The 22,476-nt window shown below is 32.3% G+C and overlaps 1 protein-coding gene and 1 long non-coding RNA gene across 3 annotated transcripts in view; both read right to left on the reverse strand.

Annotated features, from left to right (window-relative positions):
• The window catches only part of LOC132758312 (DNA repair endonuclease XPF-like), a gene marked incomplete at its 3' end in the record, with an annotated part of 36,109 nt that overhangs the window by 12,909 nt on the left and 724 nt on the right, over positions 1-22,476 (reverse strand). For both annotated transcript variants that reach the window (XM_060749886.1, XM_060749887.1), the window contains 6 exon segments: positions 4,689-4,841; positions 5,129-5,186; positions 5,974-6,096; positions 6,392-6,474; positions 9,048-9,144; positions 10,411-10,535. In XM_060749886.1, coding sequence (XP_060605869.1) covers positions 4,689-4,841; positions 5,129-5,186; positions 5,974-6,096; positions 6,392-6,474; positions 9,048-9,144; positions 10,411-10,484 — 588 coding nt within the window.
• On the reverse strand, positions 15,439-22,117 carry LOC132758311 (uncharacterized). The gene is made up of 3 exons (XR_009629561.1): positions 21,522-22,117; positions 18,977-19,093; positions 15,439-16,818 (listed from the first exon to the last, which is right to left on the reverse strand). It is a non-coding gene; the product is annotated as an uncharacterized LOC132758311 (long non-coding RNA).

A 22,476-nucleotide genomic window follows, 5' to 3' on the forward strand; every position in this document is an offset into this window, starting at 1 on the left:
ACATGTATCTCTACAACATTCTACCTGCATTATAATACATGGTATATACAGAACTACAGTACATGTATCTCTACAACATCTACCTGCATTACAATACATGGTATATACAGAACTACAGTACATGTATCTCTACAACATCTACCTGCATTACAATACAGGGTATATACAGAACTACAGTACATGTATCTCTACAACATCTACCTGCATTATAATACATGGTATATACAGAACTACTGTACATGTATCTCTACAACATCTACCTGCATTATAATACATGGTATATACAGAACTACAGTACATGTATCTCTACAACATCTACCTGCATTATAATACATGGTATATACAGAACAACTGTACACGTATCTCTACAACATCTACCTGCATTATAATACAGGGGTATATACAGAACTACAGTACATGTATCTCTACAACATCTACCTGCATTATAATACATGGTATATACAGAACTACAGTACATGTATCTCTACAACATCTACCTGCATTATAATACATGGTATATACAGAACTACAGTACATGTATCTCTACAACATCTACCTGCATTACAATACATGGTATATACAGAACTACAGTACATGTATCTCTACAACATCTACCTGCATTATAATACAGGGTATATACAGAACTACAGTACATGTATCTCTACAACATCTACCTGCATTATAATACATGGTATATACAGAACTACTGTACATGTATCTCTACAACATCTACCTGCATTATAATACATGGTATATACAGAACTACAGTACATGTATCTCTACAACATCTACCTGCATTATAATACATGGTATATACAGAACAACTGTACACGTATCTCTACAACATCTACCTGCATTATAATACAGGGTATATACAGAACTACAGTACATGTATCTCTACAACATCTACCTGCATTATAATACATGGTATATACAGAACTACAGTACATGTATCTCTACAACATCTACCTGCATTATAATACATGGTATATACAGAACAACTGTACATGTATCTCTACAACATCTACCTGCATTATAATACAGGGTATATACAGAACTACAGTACATGTATCTCTACAACATCTACCTGCATTATAATACATGGTATATACAGAACAACTGTACATGTATCTCTACAACATCTACCTGCATTATAATACATGGTATATACAGAACTACAGTACATGTATCTCTACAACATCTACCTGCATTATAATACATGGTATATACAGAACTACAGTACATGTATCTCTACAACATCTACCTGCATTATAATACATGGTATATACAGAACTACAGTACATGTATCTCTACAACATCTACCTGCATTACAATACATGGTATATACAGAACTACAGTACATGTATCTCTACAACATCTACCTGCATTATAATACAGGGTATATACAGAACTACAGTACATGTATCTCTACAACATCTACCTGCATTATAATACATGGTATATACAGAACTACTGTACATGTATCTCTACAACATCTACCTGCATTATAATACATGGTATATACAGAACTACAGTACATGTATCTCTACAACATCTACCTGCATTATAATACATGGTATATACAGAACAACTGTACACGTATCTCTACAACATCTACCTGCATTATAAAACATGGTATATACAGAACAACTGTACACGTATCTCTACAACATCTACCTGCATTATAATACATGGTATATACAGAACAACTGTACATGTATCTCTACAACATCTACCTGCATTATAATACATGGTATATACAGAAACTACAGTACATGTATCTCTACAACATCTACCTGCATTATAATACATGGTATATACAGAACAACTGTACATGTATCTCTACAGCATCTACCTGCATTATAATACATGGTATATACAGAACTACTGTACATGTATCTCTACAACATCTACCTGCATTATAATACATGGTATATACAGAACTACTGTACATGTATCTCTACAACATCTACCTGCATTATAATACATGGTATATACAGACCTACTGTACATGTATCTCTACAACATCTACCTGCATTATGATACATGGTTTATACAGACCTACTGTACATGTATCTCTACAACATCTACCTGCATTATAATACATGGTTTATACAGACCTACTGTACATGTATCTCTACAACATCTACCTGCATTATAATACAGGGTATATACAGAACTACTGTACATGTATCTCTACAACATCAACCTGCATTATAATACATGGTTTATACAGACCTACTGTACATGTATCTCTAAAACATCTACCTACATTATAATACAGGGTATATACACAACTACTGTACATGTATCTCTACAACATCTACCTGCATTATAATACATGGTATATACAGAACTACTGTACATGTATCTCTACAACATCTACCTGCATTATAATACATGGTTTATACAGAACTACAGTACATGTATCTCTACAACATCTGCCTGCATTATAATGCATGGTATATATAGACCTACATGTATCTCTACAACATCTACCTGCATTACAATACATGGTATATATAGACCTACTGTACATGTATCTCTACAACATCTACCTACATTATAATACATGGTATATACAGAACTACTGTACATGTATCTCTACAACATCTACCTGCATTATAATACATGGTATATACAGAACTACTGTACATGTATCTCTACAACATCTACCTGCATTATAATACATGGTATATACAGAACTACTGTACATGTATCTCTACAACATCTACCTGCATTATAATACATGGTATATACAGAACTACTGTACATGTATCTCTACAACATCTACCTGCATTATAATACATGGTATATACAGAACTACTGTACATGTATCTCTACAACATCTACCTACATTATAATACATGGTATATATAGACCTACTGTACATGTATCTCTACAACATCAACCTGCATTATAATACATGGTATATACAGAACAACTGTACATGTATCTCTACAACATCTACCTGCATTATAATACGAGATACATGTACAGTAGTTCTGTATATACCATGTATTATAATGCAGGTAGATGTTGTAGAGATACATGTACAGTAGTTCTGTATATACCATGTATTATAATGCAGGTAGATGTTGTGGAGATACAATACAGTAGTTCTGTATATACCATGTATAATAATGCAGGTTGATGTTGTAGAGATGCATGTACAGTTGTTCTGTATATACCATGTATTATAATGTAGGTAGATGTTGTAGAGATACATGTACAGTAGTTCTGTATATACCATGTATTATAATGCAGGTAGATGTTGTAGAGATACATGTACAGTAGGTCTGTATATACCATGTATTATAATGCAGGTAGATGTTGTAGAGATACATGTACAGTTGTTCTGTATATACCATGTATTATAATGCAGGTAGATGTTGTAGAGATACATGTACAGTAGGTCTGTATATACCATGTATTATAATGCAGGTAGATGTTGTAGAGATACATGTACAGTTGTTCTGTATATACCATGTATTATAATGCAGGTAGATGTTGTGGAGATACATGTACTGTAGTTCTGTATATACCATGTTTTATAATGCGGGTAGATGTTGTAGAGATACATGTTATGTAGGTCTGTATATACCCTGTATTATAATGCAGGTTGATGTTGTAGAGATACATGTACAGTAGTTCTGTATATACCATGTATTATAATGCAGGTAGATGTTGTAGAGATACATGTACAGTAGGTCTGTATATACCATGTATTATAATGCAGGTAGATGTTGTAGAGATACATGTACAGTAGTTCTGTATATACCATGTATTATAATGCAGGTAGATGTTGTAGAGATACATGTACAGTAGGTCTGTATATACCATGTATTATAATGCAGGTAGATGTTGTAGAGATACATGTACAGTAGTTCTGTATATACCATGTATTATAATGCAGGTAGATGTTGTAGAGATACATGTACAGTTGTTCTGTATATACCATGTATTATAATGCAGGTAGATGTTGTAGAGATACATGTACAGTAGTTCTGTATATACCATGTATTATAATGCAGGTAGATGTTGTACAGATACATGTACAGTAGTTCTGTATATACCATGTATTATAATGTAGGTAGATGTTGTAGAGATACATGTACAGTAGGTCTGTATATACCATCTCCACAACATCTACCTGCATTATAATACATGGTATATACAGAACTATTTTATTCTTTTCTTTTGTCTTCCAACTTTTAAGAACTTTCAGCAGTTAAAATAACCATTTAAAGTCATCATTGCGAAGTAACTGACAACCATTGTTGTGAAGTAATGATATCTGAATCAAGAGATATGCCAAAAAGAAAGAAATGCAAATATTAGTTAAATTTCTTATGTAAATTTACCAAATCATACACATAAATATACACAACAAAAACAGTTTCGCAATGTCATATCATTTACAGTGCGAGTGATATGGATTTTATTTCACATATAAAACTCAGTATTTCACTTGTTCATTTAAAATAAAATCAAATTTTCATGGCTAATGAGATATGAACTTGTACAAGAAGTTGCATGCAAAATTTCATCCAGTGTTAAGCCAAGTGCTGAGTGAATAAGATAGCCCAACTTTTCTTGAATTAACCTTTAAAAAATGGCTTAAATAACATATTGTTATGTAAAGTATTATGCATGTATTGATGTATGTATTCAAGTCGATAATTTACCTTGTGTTTCTCTAATGTTTCTTGTACATTGGCCTGAAATCTAGGCCACAGGAACAGTTTCCTGACAAATAAATTTTTCATTGTCCTCTCAACATGTGAAAAGCCAGTAGTAAATGCTGTTGGATTGTGGGAAAATGCTTTAATAAAACCCGTCTGAAATGTATGCAGATAAAAATTAAGAGTAAAAATATGATATGAAGAAAGATATACTCTTTATAGACCTAAATGCAAAAGCAAAAAGGAGGGAAATATCCCAATAAATCAATATCAAATGATCATTGCAGTCATCATGTAAGAGCAGCCTTTGCAATAAGTATCTGATCCAAATGTGTTTTGTTTGTTCGGGCCAATCAAGATTAAGCTTGAAAAATACAAATATATACACACTTTGCAAATATATCTTTAAAATTCACTTGAATGAATAAATTGTATGTTCCTACCTTATTTTTCTGCCTGTACAGTCTGAGAATAAAAGCCTCCTGACCTGATTCTACAATCCTTGAAAATAAATACACACAGCAGATATAAAATATATTATATAAGTCAATACAGTAATACCAGACAGTTGTAATTAGATTTTGTATTAAAATTGTACAAATACTATCTAATGAATGACTTTATGAAACCTAACCTTTTTCTACATAATCCAAACTTTAAACCATTCTAATCACTACCATGAAAGGTTTAATTAACATTGGTGTTATAGTTAATAATAAAGAAAATCGATATCTAAAAATGCATGTTTGAGACCACAGAAATATACATGTATTTCAATAAGGGAAGAGACCCATTCATTAAATTTGTCTGAAACTTATTTTAAATTAATCATTTATTTATTTTAGTTTGATTGTGTTGGAAGCTATAAGCTTATAGAAACACTCTAGATTTCATTCCTGGAACCAACCAGCACTGAGCAATGAATATAAAGTCTATTGCTCACAAAAACAACAACATGCCTCTGACAGGGTTTGAACCCATGCCACTAGCAATCCTTTAATAGATTATTGTCTGACATGTTAACCACTTGGCCATGTCGCCACTCATTCTTCTGTTACAAAGTAACTCCAAAGACCCCCAGGGAGGGAATTTTTTTATCCTAAATACATAACTCATACAACTAGAGTTTCAACTTGGCCATGCAGCATGCAAAATATCTTAGGTAAATTTTTATTAAAGTTAAAAATGCATCATATAAAAAGACATTTTAGCACCCAATTTTTCTGTGTACTTTGATCATACAAGCTATCAAGGTGTACACAACTGTTAACAATAACAACATACTAACCTATGTGCCCTACAAACAATAATTCCTGTGACATTTTCTATAGGAACACGATCTGTGAGTAGGTCGACAACAAGTATACGGGATGTTATAAATAGAACCCCTCCTTGTAGGTAAAGCTTTTGTCTGTCAATAGATAATACAACTTACATGTTACTTATTCTTTTCTTAGTAAAAACAATGATGGTAAAAAGGCAAAGTGAAATAAAATCTTTTCCTGATATTTTTACTAAAAAATAAATAATAATACTAAAACATTCTCAATAAACAAATAAATAGCCTAAAACCATTTCAATATGTTAGTTTTATAAACTCTGAGATACTCATGAAAAAGTCTATCACAGAATTTCTAGTTTCTTTTTTGTTTCTTTTTTATTTAGTTTTAACATTCACACCCTAGACTAATAGATATTTATCTCACCTATCAGATGCATTATACTCATTTGTTACAACTTTTGGAAGAGGTGTGACATGATCTCTCTCCAGCTCTTCTATGTAATACTCCTACAAATATTTAAAGATAGATATCTTAGGTTTTTCAAAAAAAAATTCCAAGTTTTAAACCCTTTATCTGCTAAATTTGTTTAAAGGATTTGTCCTGCTTTGACGATGAAACAGTTCATTTGAAGTTTAAAAGAAAGTATAAAAATTGAGCTACCAACAGTATAGAGCCTGGTCAGACTGCACACAATGAATGTGTAGTCTAGCCTGGCTTTATACTGGTGAAATAGGCTTAACACTTTTGGTTTAAATTAAAGGGTTAATCACAATTTATCATCAAACAATTAATAACTAAATAAGAACATTCATAAAGTTGCAAATAAATTTAATTTGAATGCCAATGGCATCAAATTTCTAGAATTTATCAAAAAGATTTGTCTCAAACATTTCTAACTAGAGTATAAACAAGAGGGCCATGATGGCCCTGAGGTCGCTCACCTGTATATAGGCCCCCGGAGCGGGGCCAGTTTAAACCCCAGGGCTTTTATTTGAACAAACTTGGAAGACACCCATTAGAAGATGTTTCATGATGTTAAGTTTTTACTACACACATATAATGAAAAACAATGACCTCTGCTTTCCCCCTTTCCCCCCCCCCGGCAGGGCCAATTTTAACCAAAGGGCTTTTATTTGAACAAACTTGGTAGACACCCATAAGAAGATGTTTCATGCTAAACATCTAAGCTCTAGCTCATTGGGTTTTTTAAAAGAAGATTTTTATTTGTTTGGGTCGTCAGACCAAACAAATAATGGTAGCGAAATTTCAGACTCTAATGCTGTTAATTGCAAGTGCCGAAAGTAGTCCGCTTTTTTAAGCAGTTACTTCCCTTTATATGTAACACTAAGGCCGAAAAATTCAGGAGAGATCACTGCGTAAATATGGTCATATGACAGGCGCATTAATTTTGAAGCAAAATAATTCCCTGTTTTATTCTTTATAGATATACATGCTTATTGTAAGCGCCATGAATATTTACACAAGTGTTAAACAACAGTTAGCGTCGTTACAAACCCTAATTTAGAATAATATGGTTTTCTTCAGGCCGTTAACATATAAATTCACCCTTGCGCGCTCGCTTCGTAAGCGAGAGGTCTGGAGTTCAAATCCCAGTTAAGGCACCTCATTTTTTTTTCAAATTGTTTAAGTCAAATAAACACTGGATTGAATATCAGTGTTGCAATTAGTCTTATAGCCAATCTACTATAATCAAAACGCTGGAAAGCATTGGTGGCACTATACAAAAACAAATTGTTTTATAATCTCACAACCTTCACCTTTCTGACATTCTGAGACCCAAACAAATTCAGCGCCTTCTGTGCTTTGATTTTAAGTTTTTACCATACACATAATTAGTTAAAAACAATGACACCCCTTGAGCGGGGCCAGTTTTAACCCCAGGGCTTTTATTTGGACAAACCTTTGTAGACACTTACTAGAAGATGTTTCTTGCTCAATATCTAAACTCTAGCTATTTTGGTTTTTTCAAAGAAGATTTTTTAAGTTTTTGCTATACACATATAAGGAAAATCAATGACCCCCAGGGCGGGGCCAATTTTGACCCCAGGGCTTTTATTTGAACAAACTTTGTAATAATCAGTTCAATAAAAACAAACCCCTTTCTTAAGCTTTCGACGTTTAGTCTTCTTCAGAAAAAATTGACGTTTATAAAATAACAAATGACATATGACGCAACGTCCTTTTAACTATATGCTAAACAGAACGTGATGTTAACGCGGGAATAAAAAACTTTGTCAAATAAATACAGAATCTTTCATGAATATAAATACAGAAATATACAAGAAATTACACATATAATATGGATCTGCACATGTGATACAAAAATTCTCATAATTAATAATAACAAACTTTGTAGACACTCACTAGAAGATGTTTCATGCTTAATATCTAAACTCTAGCTATTTGGGTTTTTTCAAAGAAGATTTTTAAGTTTTTGCTATACACATATAAGGAAAATCAATGATCCCCTGGGGCAGGGCCAATTTTGACCCCAGGACTTTTATTTGAACAAACTTGGTAGACACCCATTAGAAGATGTTTCATGCTAAATATCTTAGCTCTAGCTCTTTGAGTTCTTTAAAAGAAGATTTTTTAAGTTTTTACTATATGCATATAGGGAAAATCAATGACCCCCTGGGGCGGGGCCAATTTTGACCCCAGGGCTTCTATTTGAACAAACTTGGTAGACACTCATTAGAAGATGTTTCATGCTAAATATCTGTGCTCTAGCTCTTTGCGTTCTTGAAAAGAAGATATTTTAAGTTTTTTCTTTCGGTTGCTATGGCAACCAGAGTTCTGCATGGAATTAAATTCTTTGAACAATTTTTAAAGGTGACCACCAAAGGAACATACCTGTGAAGTTTGGATGAAATTGGCTGAGTGGTTTATGAGGAGATGTCATTTAAAGTTAAAGTTTACGGATGGACGGACGGATGGACGGCCGGATGGACGGATGACGGACGGACGCAGGACGAAAAGCGATCACAAAAGCTCACCCTGTCACTTTGTAACAGGTGAGCTAAAAATTCCATCTATTTACATCTCTATGGTAACATACCTCATCTACAGAAGATAGATTAAGTACAAGAACAAGGTTGGCAGCATCACAGTACACCTTCAGAAAGCTAGCAATAATCCTCTCTAATCCTAATCCTCTATAAATATATAATGTCAAAACATATACATATTACATGCTTCATATCACTTCAACTTTAATAACTTGTTTCATTATTTGTTTGCTAAATAAATTAAACATTTGAAATTATATTTCATCACCTATTTTCATATGCATGCAGTAACTATTTAGTAAAAATAAACTCATATGTGCATAGCACTAAAATTTTTATTTTTTCCCTCATGCAGCACTTAGCCATATTCATGTTTTATTTAAATCACAGATAATATATAACTTTAAGAAGAATATCATTTAGTATTTTTCAACAACATAATATAATCAAATAGCAAAACAAGCAAATCAGCCAATACACAAAATTATTTTATAGGAGAAGTCTTTTGAATCATAAGGTCAAACAAGAGCACCGCTAGGCGGAGCATTATATGCCCGAAAGTGTTTTTTTTTATTAAGGATGAAAGATTTGTAAGACATGGGAATTAGCTGTTCATCCTATAAAACTTTACAGATGTAGGTTGATTAATACTTAAGTTATTAATAATGACCTTAACCTTTGACCTTGTGACCCTAAAATCAATAGGGGTCTTCTACCTTATATGGACAATCATCCTAAGGAGTTTGAATATTGTGGGCCAAATGGAACTTTAGTTATGCTCCGGAAACTGTTTTCAGTTTTAAGGTAATAGTGACCTTGACCTTTGACCTTTTGACCCCAAAATCAATAGGGGTCTTCTACCCAATATGGACAATCATCCTATGAAGTTTGAACATTGTGGGTCAAATGGAACTTAAGTTATGCTCCGGAAACCAAATTGCTAACGGACAAATTGCTAACGGACGGAAACTGTTTTCAGTATCAAGGTAATAGTGACCTTGACCTTTGACCTTTTGACCCCAAAATCAATAGGGGTCTTCTACCCAATATGGACAATCATCCTATGAAGTTTGAACATTGTGGGTCAAATGGAACTTAAGTTATGCTCCGGAAACCAAATTGCTAACAGACGGACGGACGCCAGGGGGTATAACATAATATGCCCTTTTGGGCATATAAAAAGAGAGAAAAAGTATATTATCAACAGTAAAGTCACAGTTTTTTTGCTGTAAATACAGGATTTACTTTCATTTCCTGGTATGAAAAAAATTATATTTCACTTGGGGTTAACACCACTTGTGAAATATTTATTTTCATACCACTTAATGAAAACATATCCTGTATTTATAGAAAAAACTTGAATTTTTCAGAACAACATTTTTTTTCAAATATATTATACACATTAGTTTTTACCTTGCAGTTATAAGAAGTCCATCATCATGAAGAGCATCAAGGAATATTTGTTGCTCATACTCCAACAAACTCATCTTTACCTCTCTCTCCCTCTCTCTAGCTTATATGCAGTAAATCTTATCTTTCTACAGAAAATAAAAATAAAGTTCAAATTGTTATTTATGTATGAAAATAATTCATAGGTCTTTTAAAACTTAAACTGAAATACAATGTCTTATTGAACTGAAATTGAGTATAATTGATAAAATAACTTTTGTAAATTGATTTGATCTTATATGCCAATGACTTTGTTTGCAATTCTTATACATTTTACATATTTAAGGGATTTGTGTGTGCATTCTAACTGATTGTCAAATAAAACTTTTATAACTTTCATATAATTCTTCAAATTGGCTGGTAAGTTTGCAAACATCAAATCAAGTACAAACTGACTTTTTTTGTCAACAATTATGATAATATTTGAGAATAATCCAAGATTGCTTATAACTTTTGATCAGTTACTAAATAAACACAATATTTCTCTAACAAATTCATTCTAAAAAATCTGTATTCCATCTTTTCTTTTTTCTTTTTGAAAATTCAGGCGTCACAATATTAGTAGCAATATTGTAAACCACTACTTTGCACTTTTAATTATTACAGTAAAATGGTAATAAAGATGCAATAGATCAATTCCTTCACTTATAGGCCAGGGTCTTTCAAAAAGAATGGTCTGGAAACTGACAGATTTTACAAAAAAAGGTGTCTCAGCCGAGTCAAGTGATTCAATTATCTTCTGACTGCGATCACCATTCAAAAAATGAAAGTATAAGATAATTTGTTGTTAAGTCTATCAAACTAATTTTAACTAATCCTTACTGTATTACCTATTATCATTTTTTATTTTAAAAACAAGAACAAACATGTTTTGTAAACATAAATTATCCTGATAGGTATAGAAATCTATATAATTTTTTAAATTGTTTCTTATTTGATTTCCTTTTAAATATGCACGTGTAGTCTATAGCCGGGCAAGCCAAAGCCCTTTGACTTCCCAATATTAGTAATAACACTGAAAATTTCACTGATGGTAAAGAAATCTATACATTTTCATTATTTTTATTATAAACATAAATGTGTAGTCTACTGGGATCCTACATATTTACTGGACAATCAGTTTACCGGACAATCAGTTTACCGGACAAATCTATTCCTGCCAAATAGTGCTTTATTTTTTGCTTTGATTCAAAAATCATCCGGTCTGAATCATACACACACTTCTATTTCAAAGTAAATAACAACAAAACCACTCTCAGATAAATATTGTTGATTCAGTTCTTTATTTACTAACATGCCCTTTTGTTTACTAGTTATTTCATGACCTGGTATTTTAAGAAAGATTCTACATGTAGAAGATTATTTCTAAAGCGGAAGTGTTCTCCCGCAACACATGCCTGGCTCCCCTTTCCGTTCTATGTCAATGTATGTGAAACGGAAGCCTAATATTGTCTACATGTAGAATATTTCTTTAAATACAGGCACATAGGACTTGTTCAGCATAAGACCATTAAAGGTATCATATGTAAAATCCAGTTGTTCGCAATTGTGTGTTCGATTCATCTGATCTCTTTGATGATGCATTTCAAGCGTAAATACCAGGCTACAATGTACATGTCATGACGGTCTCATTGTTCGGACCTGGGTGATTTCTGACTTTCAGGCTTTACTGCGGTAGTTTGCATGTAAATAAGAATCTGTTCATGGTCAGTTTTGATAGGAAAATAGATATTGCATTGATTCCATGCGAAAATCCAACGTTATTACTACCTGGTGGAAAGTGTTCACACTGTCAACGGACATGAACACAATTTTTGTACTCGGATGTTGAATACATGTACCTTGTCTATAAAAATAAAATAAAAAAAAAAAAATTCTATTTTAAATTTTTTTAATACGGGGAAGTCAAAGGCTTGTTCCACGAAGTGGGCCCGGGCTTTGGCTTGTCTGGCTATAGACTACATTGTGTATATTTAAAAGAAAATCAAATAAAAAGCAATTAAAGAATACATAGAATTCTATACCTATCAATGAAATTTTCAGTGTCGGTTCTAGTTGGGCAGCACCATTTTCAATGAAATTCAATGATAATACGCGGGATATTCTGTTAACAGACAATCGCAACTTTTTGGATAAATAATAATCATTGAGTATTCGTGTGAAAACGGAAGTGGTGCATAATTATAATACCAAATGACACCTTTAAAACAGTAAAATATGTTTATAGGCTTTGCCTAATTTCATATCATATTGATATTATATCACATGAATAACAAGATTAAACAAATGTTAGGTAATAACAAGAGCCACCGCCGGGCGGGGGCAACGCTCGACTTTTTACTTTTTCTAAACGCAAACATAGAAAGGTTTGAACATATATTAACGTTTCCTTTTTATAAATTTAGTTTGTCTGTCTTGTCACATTAGTTTTCTTTATATATTTTGTATATATATGAATAGAAACATTAAGCATATTTCTAAAAATAGCAACAGTACGCAATTTCTTAAAATAGCAACATGACGCAATTTCTCAATATAGAAAAAATGACGCAATTTCTAAAAATACAAAAAATGACATAATTTCTAAAAATAAAAAGTGATGCAATTTCTAAAAATAGCAACAATGATGCAATTCTAAAAATAGAAAAATTGACGCAATTTCTAAAAAATAGAAAAAATGAAGCAAATTTCTAAAAAAGAAAAAAATGACGCAATTTCTAGATATACTAAAATAGAAATTATGACGCAATATCTAAAAATAGAAATTATGACGAATTTCTAAAAGTAGAAAAAATGACGCAATTTCTAAAAATAGCACCAATGACGCAATTTTCTAAAATAGAAATTATGACGCAATTTCTTAAAATAGAAATTATGACGCAATTTCTAAAAAAAATGACGCAATTTCTAAAAATAGCACCAATGACGCAATTTCTAAAAATAGAAAAAATGACGCAATTTCTAAAAATAGAAATTATGACGGCAATTTCTAAAAATAGAAAAAATGACGCAATTTCTAAAAATAGCACCAATGACGCAATTTCTGAAAATAGAAATTATGACGCAATTTCTAAAAATAGAAAAAATGACGCAATTTCTAAAAATAGCACCAATGACGCAATTTTCTAAAAATAGAAATTATGGCGCAATTTCTAAAAAATAGAAAAAATGACGCAATTTCTAAAATAGCACCAATGACGCAATTTCTAAAATAGAAATTATGACGCAATTTCTAAAAATAGAAAAAATGACGCAATTTCTAAAAATAGAAAAAATGACGCAATTTCTAAAATAGAAATTATGATGCAATTTCTAAAAAATAGAAATTATGACGCAATTTCTAAAAATAGAAAAAATGACACAATCTCTAAAATTAGAAACAATGACGCATTTTCTAAAAATAGCAACAATGACGCAAATTCTAAAAAATAGCACCAATGATGCAATTCTAAAAACAGAAATTATGACGCAATTTCTAAAAATTAGCAAAAAATGATGCAATCTCTAAAATACTAAAAATAGAAATTATGACGCAATTTCTAAAAATAGAAAAATGACGCAATTTCTAAAAATAGCACCAATGACGCAATTTCTAAAAAATAGAAATTACGACGCAATTTATAAAAATAGAAATTATGACACAGTTTCTAAAATAGCACCATGATGCAATTTCTAAAAATAGAAATTATGACGCAATTTCTAAATAATAGAAAAAATGATGCAATCTCTAAAAATACTAAAAATAGAAATTATGACGCAATTTCTAAAAATAGAAAAAATGACGCAATATCTAAAAATAGCACCAATGACGCAATTTCTAAAAAATAGAAATTATGACGCAATTTCTAAAAATAGAAATTATGACACAATTTCTAAAAATAGAAAAAATGATGCAATCTCTAAAAATACTAAAAAATAGAAATTATGACGCAATATATCTAAAAATAGAAAAAATGATGCAATTTCTAAAAAATAGAAATTATGATGCAATTTCTAAAATAGAAAAAATGATGCAATCTCTAAAAAATAGAAACAATGACGCATTTCTATAAAAAAACCCAAAAAAACAATGACCCAATTTCTCTAAATAGAAACAATGACGCAATTCTATAAATAGAAACAATGACGCAATTCTATAAATAGAAACAATGACACAATTTTAGTTATTGTTGTTGTTGTTGTAAATATATATATATAGACACACACACACCAATAAATATTTAAATATGGTCATTTAACTGCACAAATCTGAGAAAATTCAGTAATTTAACCTTCAAGGTCAAGGTCATTTAAGAGCCCAAGCAAAGTTGGGTTTGATAAACAACAAGGTCTGGTCCTTAAGAATGTTCTCTAATAATATGAAGTTGATCCCTTCAATAATAGCAAAGTTACAGTCAGTGACCGCCAAAACAATGAAAATTTCAATAATTTGACCTTCAAAGACAATGTCATTAATGTGTGAAGGTCAAGGTCTTCCGGTATATCTTTAACAGTAATCTTTGAAGATTATTATGTTCAAGTTTCAGGACAATCCATTCAAAAAATAACAAACTTACAGCCAATAAAAGCCAAAAAAATGAAAATTTCAATAATTTGACCTTCAAAGTCAAGGTCTTTTATGAGTGAAGGTCAAGGTCTGGCTGGTTATTTTTAAGGATATCCTTAAGATTATTATGTTCAAGTTTGAAGACAATCCATTCAAAAAAAACAAAGTTACAGCCAATAACAGCATGAACAAGCAAAAATTGGACTTTTAACCTTGAAGGTCAAGGTCATTTATGGATGAAGGTCAAGGTTAGTGTGGTCTACTGAAAGGTCTTGTCCCAAGGGTTGTTGTGGCCAAGTATGAAGACAATACACAAAGAAATAAAAAAGTTATGATCCAGGTACAAGTTTTCGGACGGCAACGGCAACGGCAACGGCAACGGCAACGCCGACCTGACTGTAGCAATACCTCTATTTTTTTTTCAAAAAAAAAAGTCGAGCTAAAAATGGGACTTTGGGAACAATTGCAACTTAACAGCATAATAATAGCGAGCACGTAGAGCTGGCCCAAAGGGCCTGCTCGCAAAGTGGGCTTTACGGTAACGCGAGTACCTGCTAGATAGTGATGGTTGAAGTACCAAATTGACACATCACAACGTTTCGAATTACAAGATAACAATAAAAGCCGAGGAATTCTGATTGAAAATGGAAGAATAGACTGGTGTCCTGAGCACTTATATGGGATTCATAATAGGACAGGGAACCAGAATAAACGGAAGCAATGTATAAAATACTGAATGACAATTTTAAAACAGAAAATGTAAAATAAAAATGAACGATTATTTTATACTATTTTATGGTAAAAGAAAATCGAGCTCATTTTGAGGCTTTGCCTTTTTTATATTAATTGTTGAAGGAACTCCACTGAGGTTCAAAAGCCTAAAATCATAAAATTTATTTTTTTACACAGATCAGCTGGGGCACGTAAAACCCAGCAAACAAAAGACGTTGTACCAACGTTGTACTGACGTTAGACCCTGACGTTGGGTAAACGTTGGCAGAAGGTTGCATTTTAAAGTTTTTTAGACGTCGGAAACCAACATCTATACAACGTCATAAAATGACCTTTATCCAACCTTTTCTGACCATTATTTGACCATAATCCAACCTTTTCTGACCATTATCTGACCATAATCCAACCTTTTCTGACCATTTTTTGGTCATAATCCAACCTTTTCTGACCATAATCCAACCTTTTCTGACCATTATTTGACCATAATCCAACCTTTTCTGACCAAATTTTCTGACCATGATTTAACCTCATTCAAAACTTTTTTGGAATATGATTTTTTCAATTTAAGGCTCTTTAATAGGGTAAACAAATAAGTATTCTTATAATTTCATCAATTTATTTTCAACACAGAATCACATGTACAAAACAATAAACGTGGTACTACATGTATAACAAATGCAAAATTTACATAACATTTTTTGAAACTATTAAACTTGACAGTATGTATAATATAATTATAATAACACTTCATGTATTAATTAAGCATGTTTTAGATAAACAAAATCCTTCATTAAAATTAACACTAACATTTTATATAGGTAAACATCCATGCATGTGTTTTTTCTTATATCACCAAGGCTTATTCCCGATCCATCTCACTGATTGTATATTTGTCTTTGTATTTTATAACTGAATCTATCTAGAACTGAATATTAAATGAAACAACATTCCGAATATTTTGATATTACTATAAATAGCAAAATTCATTTATCTTTATTAGCATTCTTCTTAAGTCCTCCTCCACTATGGCGATCTGGAGCATACTTTAAGCATATCATAATCTGAATATTTATATAGACATCTCATCAAACTATCTGAAATTAAACAAGAGGGCCATGATGGCCCTGAGGTCGCTCACCTGTATATAAGCCCCCAACCCCCCCCCCAACGTTGCAGGGCCAATTTAACCCAAGGGCTTTTATTTGCACAAACTCGGTAGACACCCATAAGAAGATGTTTCATGCTAAACATCTAAGCTCTAGCTCATTGGGCTTTTTGAAAGAAGATTTTTTTTTAAGTTTTTACTATACACATATAGTTAAAAACAATGACACCCCTGGGGCCGGACCAGTTTTGACCCCAGGGCTTTTATTTGAACAAACTTTGTAGACACTTACTAGAAGATGTTTCATGCTTAATATCTAAACTCTAGCTATTTGCGTTTTTTCAAAGAAGATTTTTAAGTTTTTGCTATACACATATAAAGAAAATCAATGACCCCCGGGGCGGGGCCAATTTTGACCCCAGGTCTTTTATTTGAACAAACTTTGTAGACACTCACTAAAAGATGTTTCATGCTTAATATCTTAACTCTAGCTATTTGGGTTTTTTCAAAGAAGATTTTTTAAGTTTTTGCTATACACATATAAGGAAAATCAATGACCCCCGGGGCTGTGCCAATTTTGACCCCAGGGCTTTTATTTGAACAAACTTGGTAGACACCTATTAGAACATGTTTGATGCTAAATATCTTAGTCATAGCTCTTTGAGTTCTTTAAAAGAAGATTTTTTAAGTTTAGTATATGCATATAGGGAAAATCAATGATCCCCCGGGGCGGGGCCAATTTTGACCCCAGGGCTTTTATTTGAACAAACTTGGTAGACACTTATTAGAATATGTTTCATGCTAAATATCTTAGCTGTAGCTCTTTTGGTTCTTTAAAAGAAGATTTTTAAGTTTTTACTATATGTATATAGGGAAAATCAATGACCCCCCGGGGCGGGGCCAATTTTGACCCCAGGGCTTTTATTTGAACAAACTTGGTATACACCTATTAGAACATGTTTGATGCTCAATATCTTAGCCATAGCTCTTTGAGTTCTTTAAAAGAAGATTTTTAAGTTTTTACTATATGCATATAGGGAAAATCAATGACCCCCTGGGGCGGGGCCAATTTTGACCCCAGGGCTTTTATTTGAACAAACTTGGTAGACACCCATTAGAACATGTTTCATGCTAAATATCTTAGCTCTAGCTCTTTGGGTTCAATAAAAGAAGATTTCTTAAGATTTTACTATATGCATATAGGGAAAATCAATGACCCCCCGGGGCGGGGCCAATTTTAACCCCAGGGCTTTTATTTGAACAAACTTGGTAGACACTTATTAGAACATGTTTCATGCTAAAAATCTTAGCTCTAGCTCTTTTGGTTCTTTAAAAGAAGATTTTTTAAGTTTTTACTATATGCATATAGGGAAAATCAATGACCCCCCTGGGGCGGGGCCAATTTTGACCCCAGGGCTTTTATTTGAACAAACTTGGTAGACACCCATTAGAACATGTTTCATGCTAAATATCTTAGCTGTAGCTCTTTTGGTTCTTTAAAAGAAGATTTTTTAAGTTTTTACTATATGTATATAGGGAAAATCAATGACCCCCCGGGGCGGGGCCAATTTTGACCCCAGGGCTTTTATTTGAACAAACTTGGTAGACACTCACTAGAAGATGTTTCATGCCAAATATCTAAGCTCTAGCTCTTACGGTTTTTTAAAAGAAGATATTTAAAGTTTTTTCTTTCGGTTGCCATGGCAACCAGAGTTCTGCATGGAATTAAATTCTTTGAACAATTTTTAAAGGTGACCACCAAAGGAACATTCCTGTGAAGTTTGGATGAAATTGGCTTAGTGGTTTATGAGGAGATGTCATTTAAAGTAAAAGTTTACGGACGGACGGAGGCCGGACGAAAAGCGATCACAAAAGCTCACCCTGTCACTTTGTGACAGGTGAGCTAAAAAAAATCAAATAATCAGTTACAATAGCAAGAAATGAATCACTTTTTACATTACAATTAAATGAAATTCTTACAAAACTCTCCAACTACTTATACAAAACGAGGCTTATTTTTTTATTTAGTTTTAACCATGCAGTTTCGTGTACCTATATATCTATTTGATAAAAATGACTTCGTTAATTTCATTATAAAATCAAGTGGAATAAGATCACAGTATTTCCTATAATATTTTGAAATATACCTGTCGCAAAATCTTGGTAGGTTTCCATTTTTCTTTTCCTCTTAATATTTTCATCTTCCTCCTCTGAACTTTTGACAGATGTTGAATTATCATAATTTTCACAATCTCTGATATTTACTGAAAGACAAAATTTAATGGTAATAGAATTTAACCATGTGATGGAAGGATATGTTTGTCTAATACAATAGGCGAAATCCAATTACTATTTACTTCTATTTTACTTAACGCCTGAAAAGAAATATTTTGCACGCTTTGTCATTTCACTGTCTAGATATATATATGCACTGATTAGGTAATAAAATGTGTCAGAACTGTTTTTAAGTAATAAGAAATAGAAAAATACGAAACATTTTTTTATTTCAAAACTGGCACTGTTGCAATATTTTTTAATTATAGAATCAAAGATCTGATAAATATTCACCAGACCAAACATACAGTGATGTTTAACAAAATAAAAGAAAAACGTGGAACATTAATCTTAGCACGTATTTATATTACATAAATTCGTGATCTTAACTCAAACGGGCATGAAAAACTGGCATTACAAATATTGAATTAAGTCTACTTCCGCAAATATTAATATTAAAAAAATGTTATTTTTTATATTCAATATTATTTACACAAATGCTCATACAACATCAAAGAAATTCACAAGTTACTGTAATTTTTATAGATATCATATCTGCCCAGCATGATCCGACCTCCTAAGTGTATAAAGGACAGACTGGCTTAGGGTAAAAACGTTTTATGATGAGCATACAACTTGTTTCACTATGTTTGATAAGCAGGCTAATTAACAAACTATTACTTTTATTGATTTATAACCATGATAATGTGTTTTCTGAATATTGATAATATATGTTGTCTGATTACATTAATGAAAAGATAAGTAGTCAAAAACAATGTGCTTTCAGATATGTCTTACCAAAGTAGTATCATTTATATACATGTATCAAATGCCATGAATCAGTATCATAAATTATATAAGAAACACATAGTATGCTTACAGTATGGGTACAATAAAGTACTTCAATTTACAACCAGTAGTTTAGCAACTACACAGATATCAATATCAAACTGTGCTGAGACCCTACAGTTATCTGATACATGTGAACGACTGGCCCCTCAGGGAAATTCATGTTGATAAGAAATAAGAGGAAATTTTATCAGCCAGTATTTGAATGAACTGCATTTAACTTTTATTGATTTCAATAACTAGTATATTTCCTTCCATTGAGTGTGCGTTATTTGGCAATGGCGATATAGTGTGGGAAAAATGATCCGATGATACAGATTGTTCTGTAGCAATTAAATACAGTCGACTCTCGTTATCTCGAAGTCATCGGGACCGTCCAAAAAATATCGAGATAACGAAATGTCGAGATAAACATATTAGCAGGGCTTTTTTTCACAGGTTGGGGAAGCAGCCCAGCCCTTAATTTTGGGGAAAAATTACACGGTATATTTGCAAAAGGGGAAGAAAAAACTTGATGTAAATTCAATTTTTGGGGAAAACTGCATGATTTTAAAGAAATTTTCTTTGGGGAAGCAGCCCTATACCGGCCCCTGTTATAGAAGGTAAAAAGGCCCTGATTAGGGTTTGAATAAGGCAGAAACTGATTTTTACAAAAGACATGTGCATACCTTATGTCAAATAAACTATGATATCCCCATGTCTTGTTTTCATATGCATAGTCAATAATTAACAAAGTAACATTAGCGGATGTTTACCAGCGGAAATACGGGTGTCTGTGATAAAAACACACAGTGAGGTTTTACTCAGTCATACACCAATGTAGTGCAAACATTGTTTTCAGGGTGGTTGATCCGGATATCCTCCCGGGTATTTATCGGGTCTTTCTCGAGATTGTTCGACTGCTGATTGATTTAGTGGTGATGTTGTGAAACTATATTGCAACGATAGCGTTTCTATACTTTCACTATTTCATTTACATTTAAAGTCATAATGAATTGATACAGAGTTCGAATATTTATAAAGAACGTAACATTCACTCATTTTGGACATAAGTCAATCAACACGCTAAATAACTTTTATAAAAAAAAACAGATAAACTTGTTACAAACATAATCATCATTATGACACGCGCTATTGAGCAATTATCGTCTAGTTTGTGTTTTTCACACGTCTGAAGGGAACAGATGAAAGAAAACTATTAGTCGAGATAAACAAAGGATAATAGTGTGAAAATAATTGTTGGGGCTGAAATTTTACATCGAGATACTGAAAATATCGAAATAAAAATATCGAGATAAACAAATGTTTCCAATACAGATAAAGAAGGAAGAAAATCGGGACTTTCAAAATTTTGTCGAGATAACGAAATATCGAGAAAAGCGATGTCGAGATAACGATAGTTGACTGTAATAAAAAGGTCTTACGAGGAAACGAAAATATTTATCTCGCGAAATCGTGTGACATTATGTTTTACCAGTCAAAGATTACAATGATTAAATAACCGTCGAATCCATGCAAACATGCGGTAAATTAGCATTAAAACAATATACATGTATAACATTTGCCTACCTTTTTCCTTTTGTTTGGAATATACAACTTTGTCTGTCAACCCGTCGTTTTTGTCCGCCAATACAGTTGAATTTCAAATCCGATAATTCGCCAATTTGAATTTACTGAATTATTAACCACTATAAAATGAAGCCCACAAAATGATAACAACTTCATTGTTAATTATATAAACACTTCTGAGACTAATTCGTGGAGATAAGATATTATTAAAACGAAAATAGAGCAAATATATATAGTTTATACTGATCTGCGACTTTCCGTTTACCGAGCGCCACCTATCGAATATCGTACGTTAGCCACCCACATGACACTGTTGTTGTTTTGATGGAGATAAAATATATATAATTTTCCCTTTCAAAACAAACTTAAAATGGTCGCTGTTTATGCTTTTATTTAAATATATATTGGTTTTATAAATTAAATCACCTATAATAGACTATTGTCAGATTACCGACCAAAACCCGACGTCGAATCGACGTCAAAATGAAACGTCTGTTAGACGTCGGGGATTCAACGTCGGTTAAACGTTGTGTGAAGGTCGCCGACGTCGTGACCATGTTTCAACGTTGATCCAACGTTGTGTCAACGTCGGGTGTTTGCTGGGAAACAGGAAGACATGCAAAAAAATTAATATGGGGAAGTCATTCGCGGGCCCGGGCTTTGGCTTGCCCGGCTATAGCTTACACGTGTATATTTAAAAGAAAATCAAAATAAAAGAACAATTAAAAAATATATAAAATTCTATGCCTATCAATGAAATTTTCAGTGTCAGTTCTAGTCGGGCGCCGCCATTTACAATGTAACTCAATGATAATAGGCGGGGTATTCCGCTAACGGAACAATACTCAACTTTTCGGATTAATAATAATCGCCGAGTGTTCCGAGTGAAAACGGAAGCGGTGCATGTAATACCGAATGACACCTTTAAACAGTAAGAATGAAAGGATATTTTTAA

Source organism: Ruditapes philippinarum, unplaced genomic scaffold (genome assembly GCF_026571515.1).
Source record: "Ruditapes philippinarum isolate M1 unplaced genomic scaffold, ASM2657151v2 ctg667_1_1_1_1, whole genome shotgun sequence".
In the NCBI taxonomy this organism is placed as follows: Eukaryota; Metazoa; Mollusca; class Bivalvia; order Venerida; family Veneridae; genus Ruditapes; species Ruditapes philippinarum.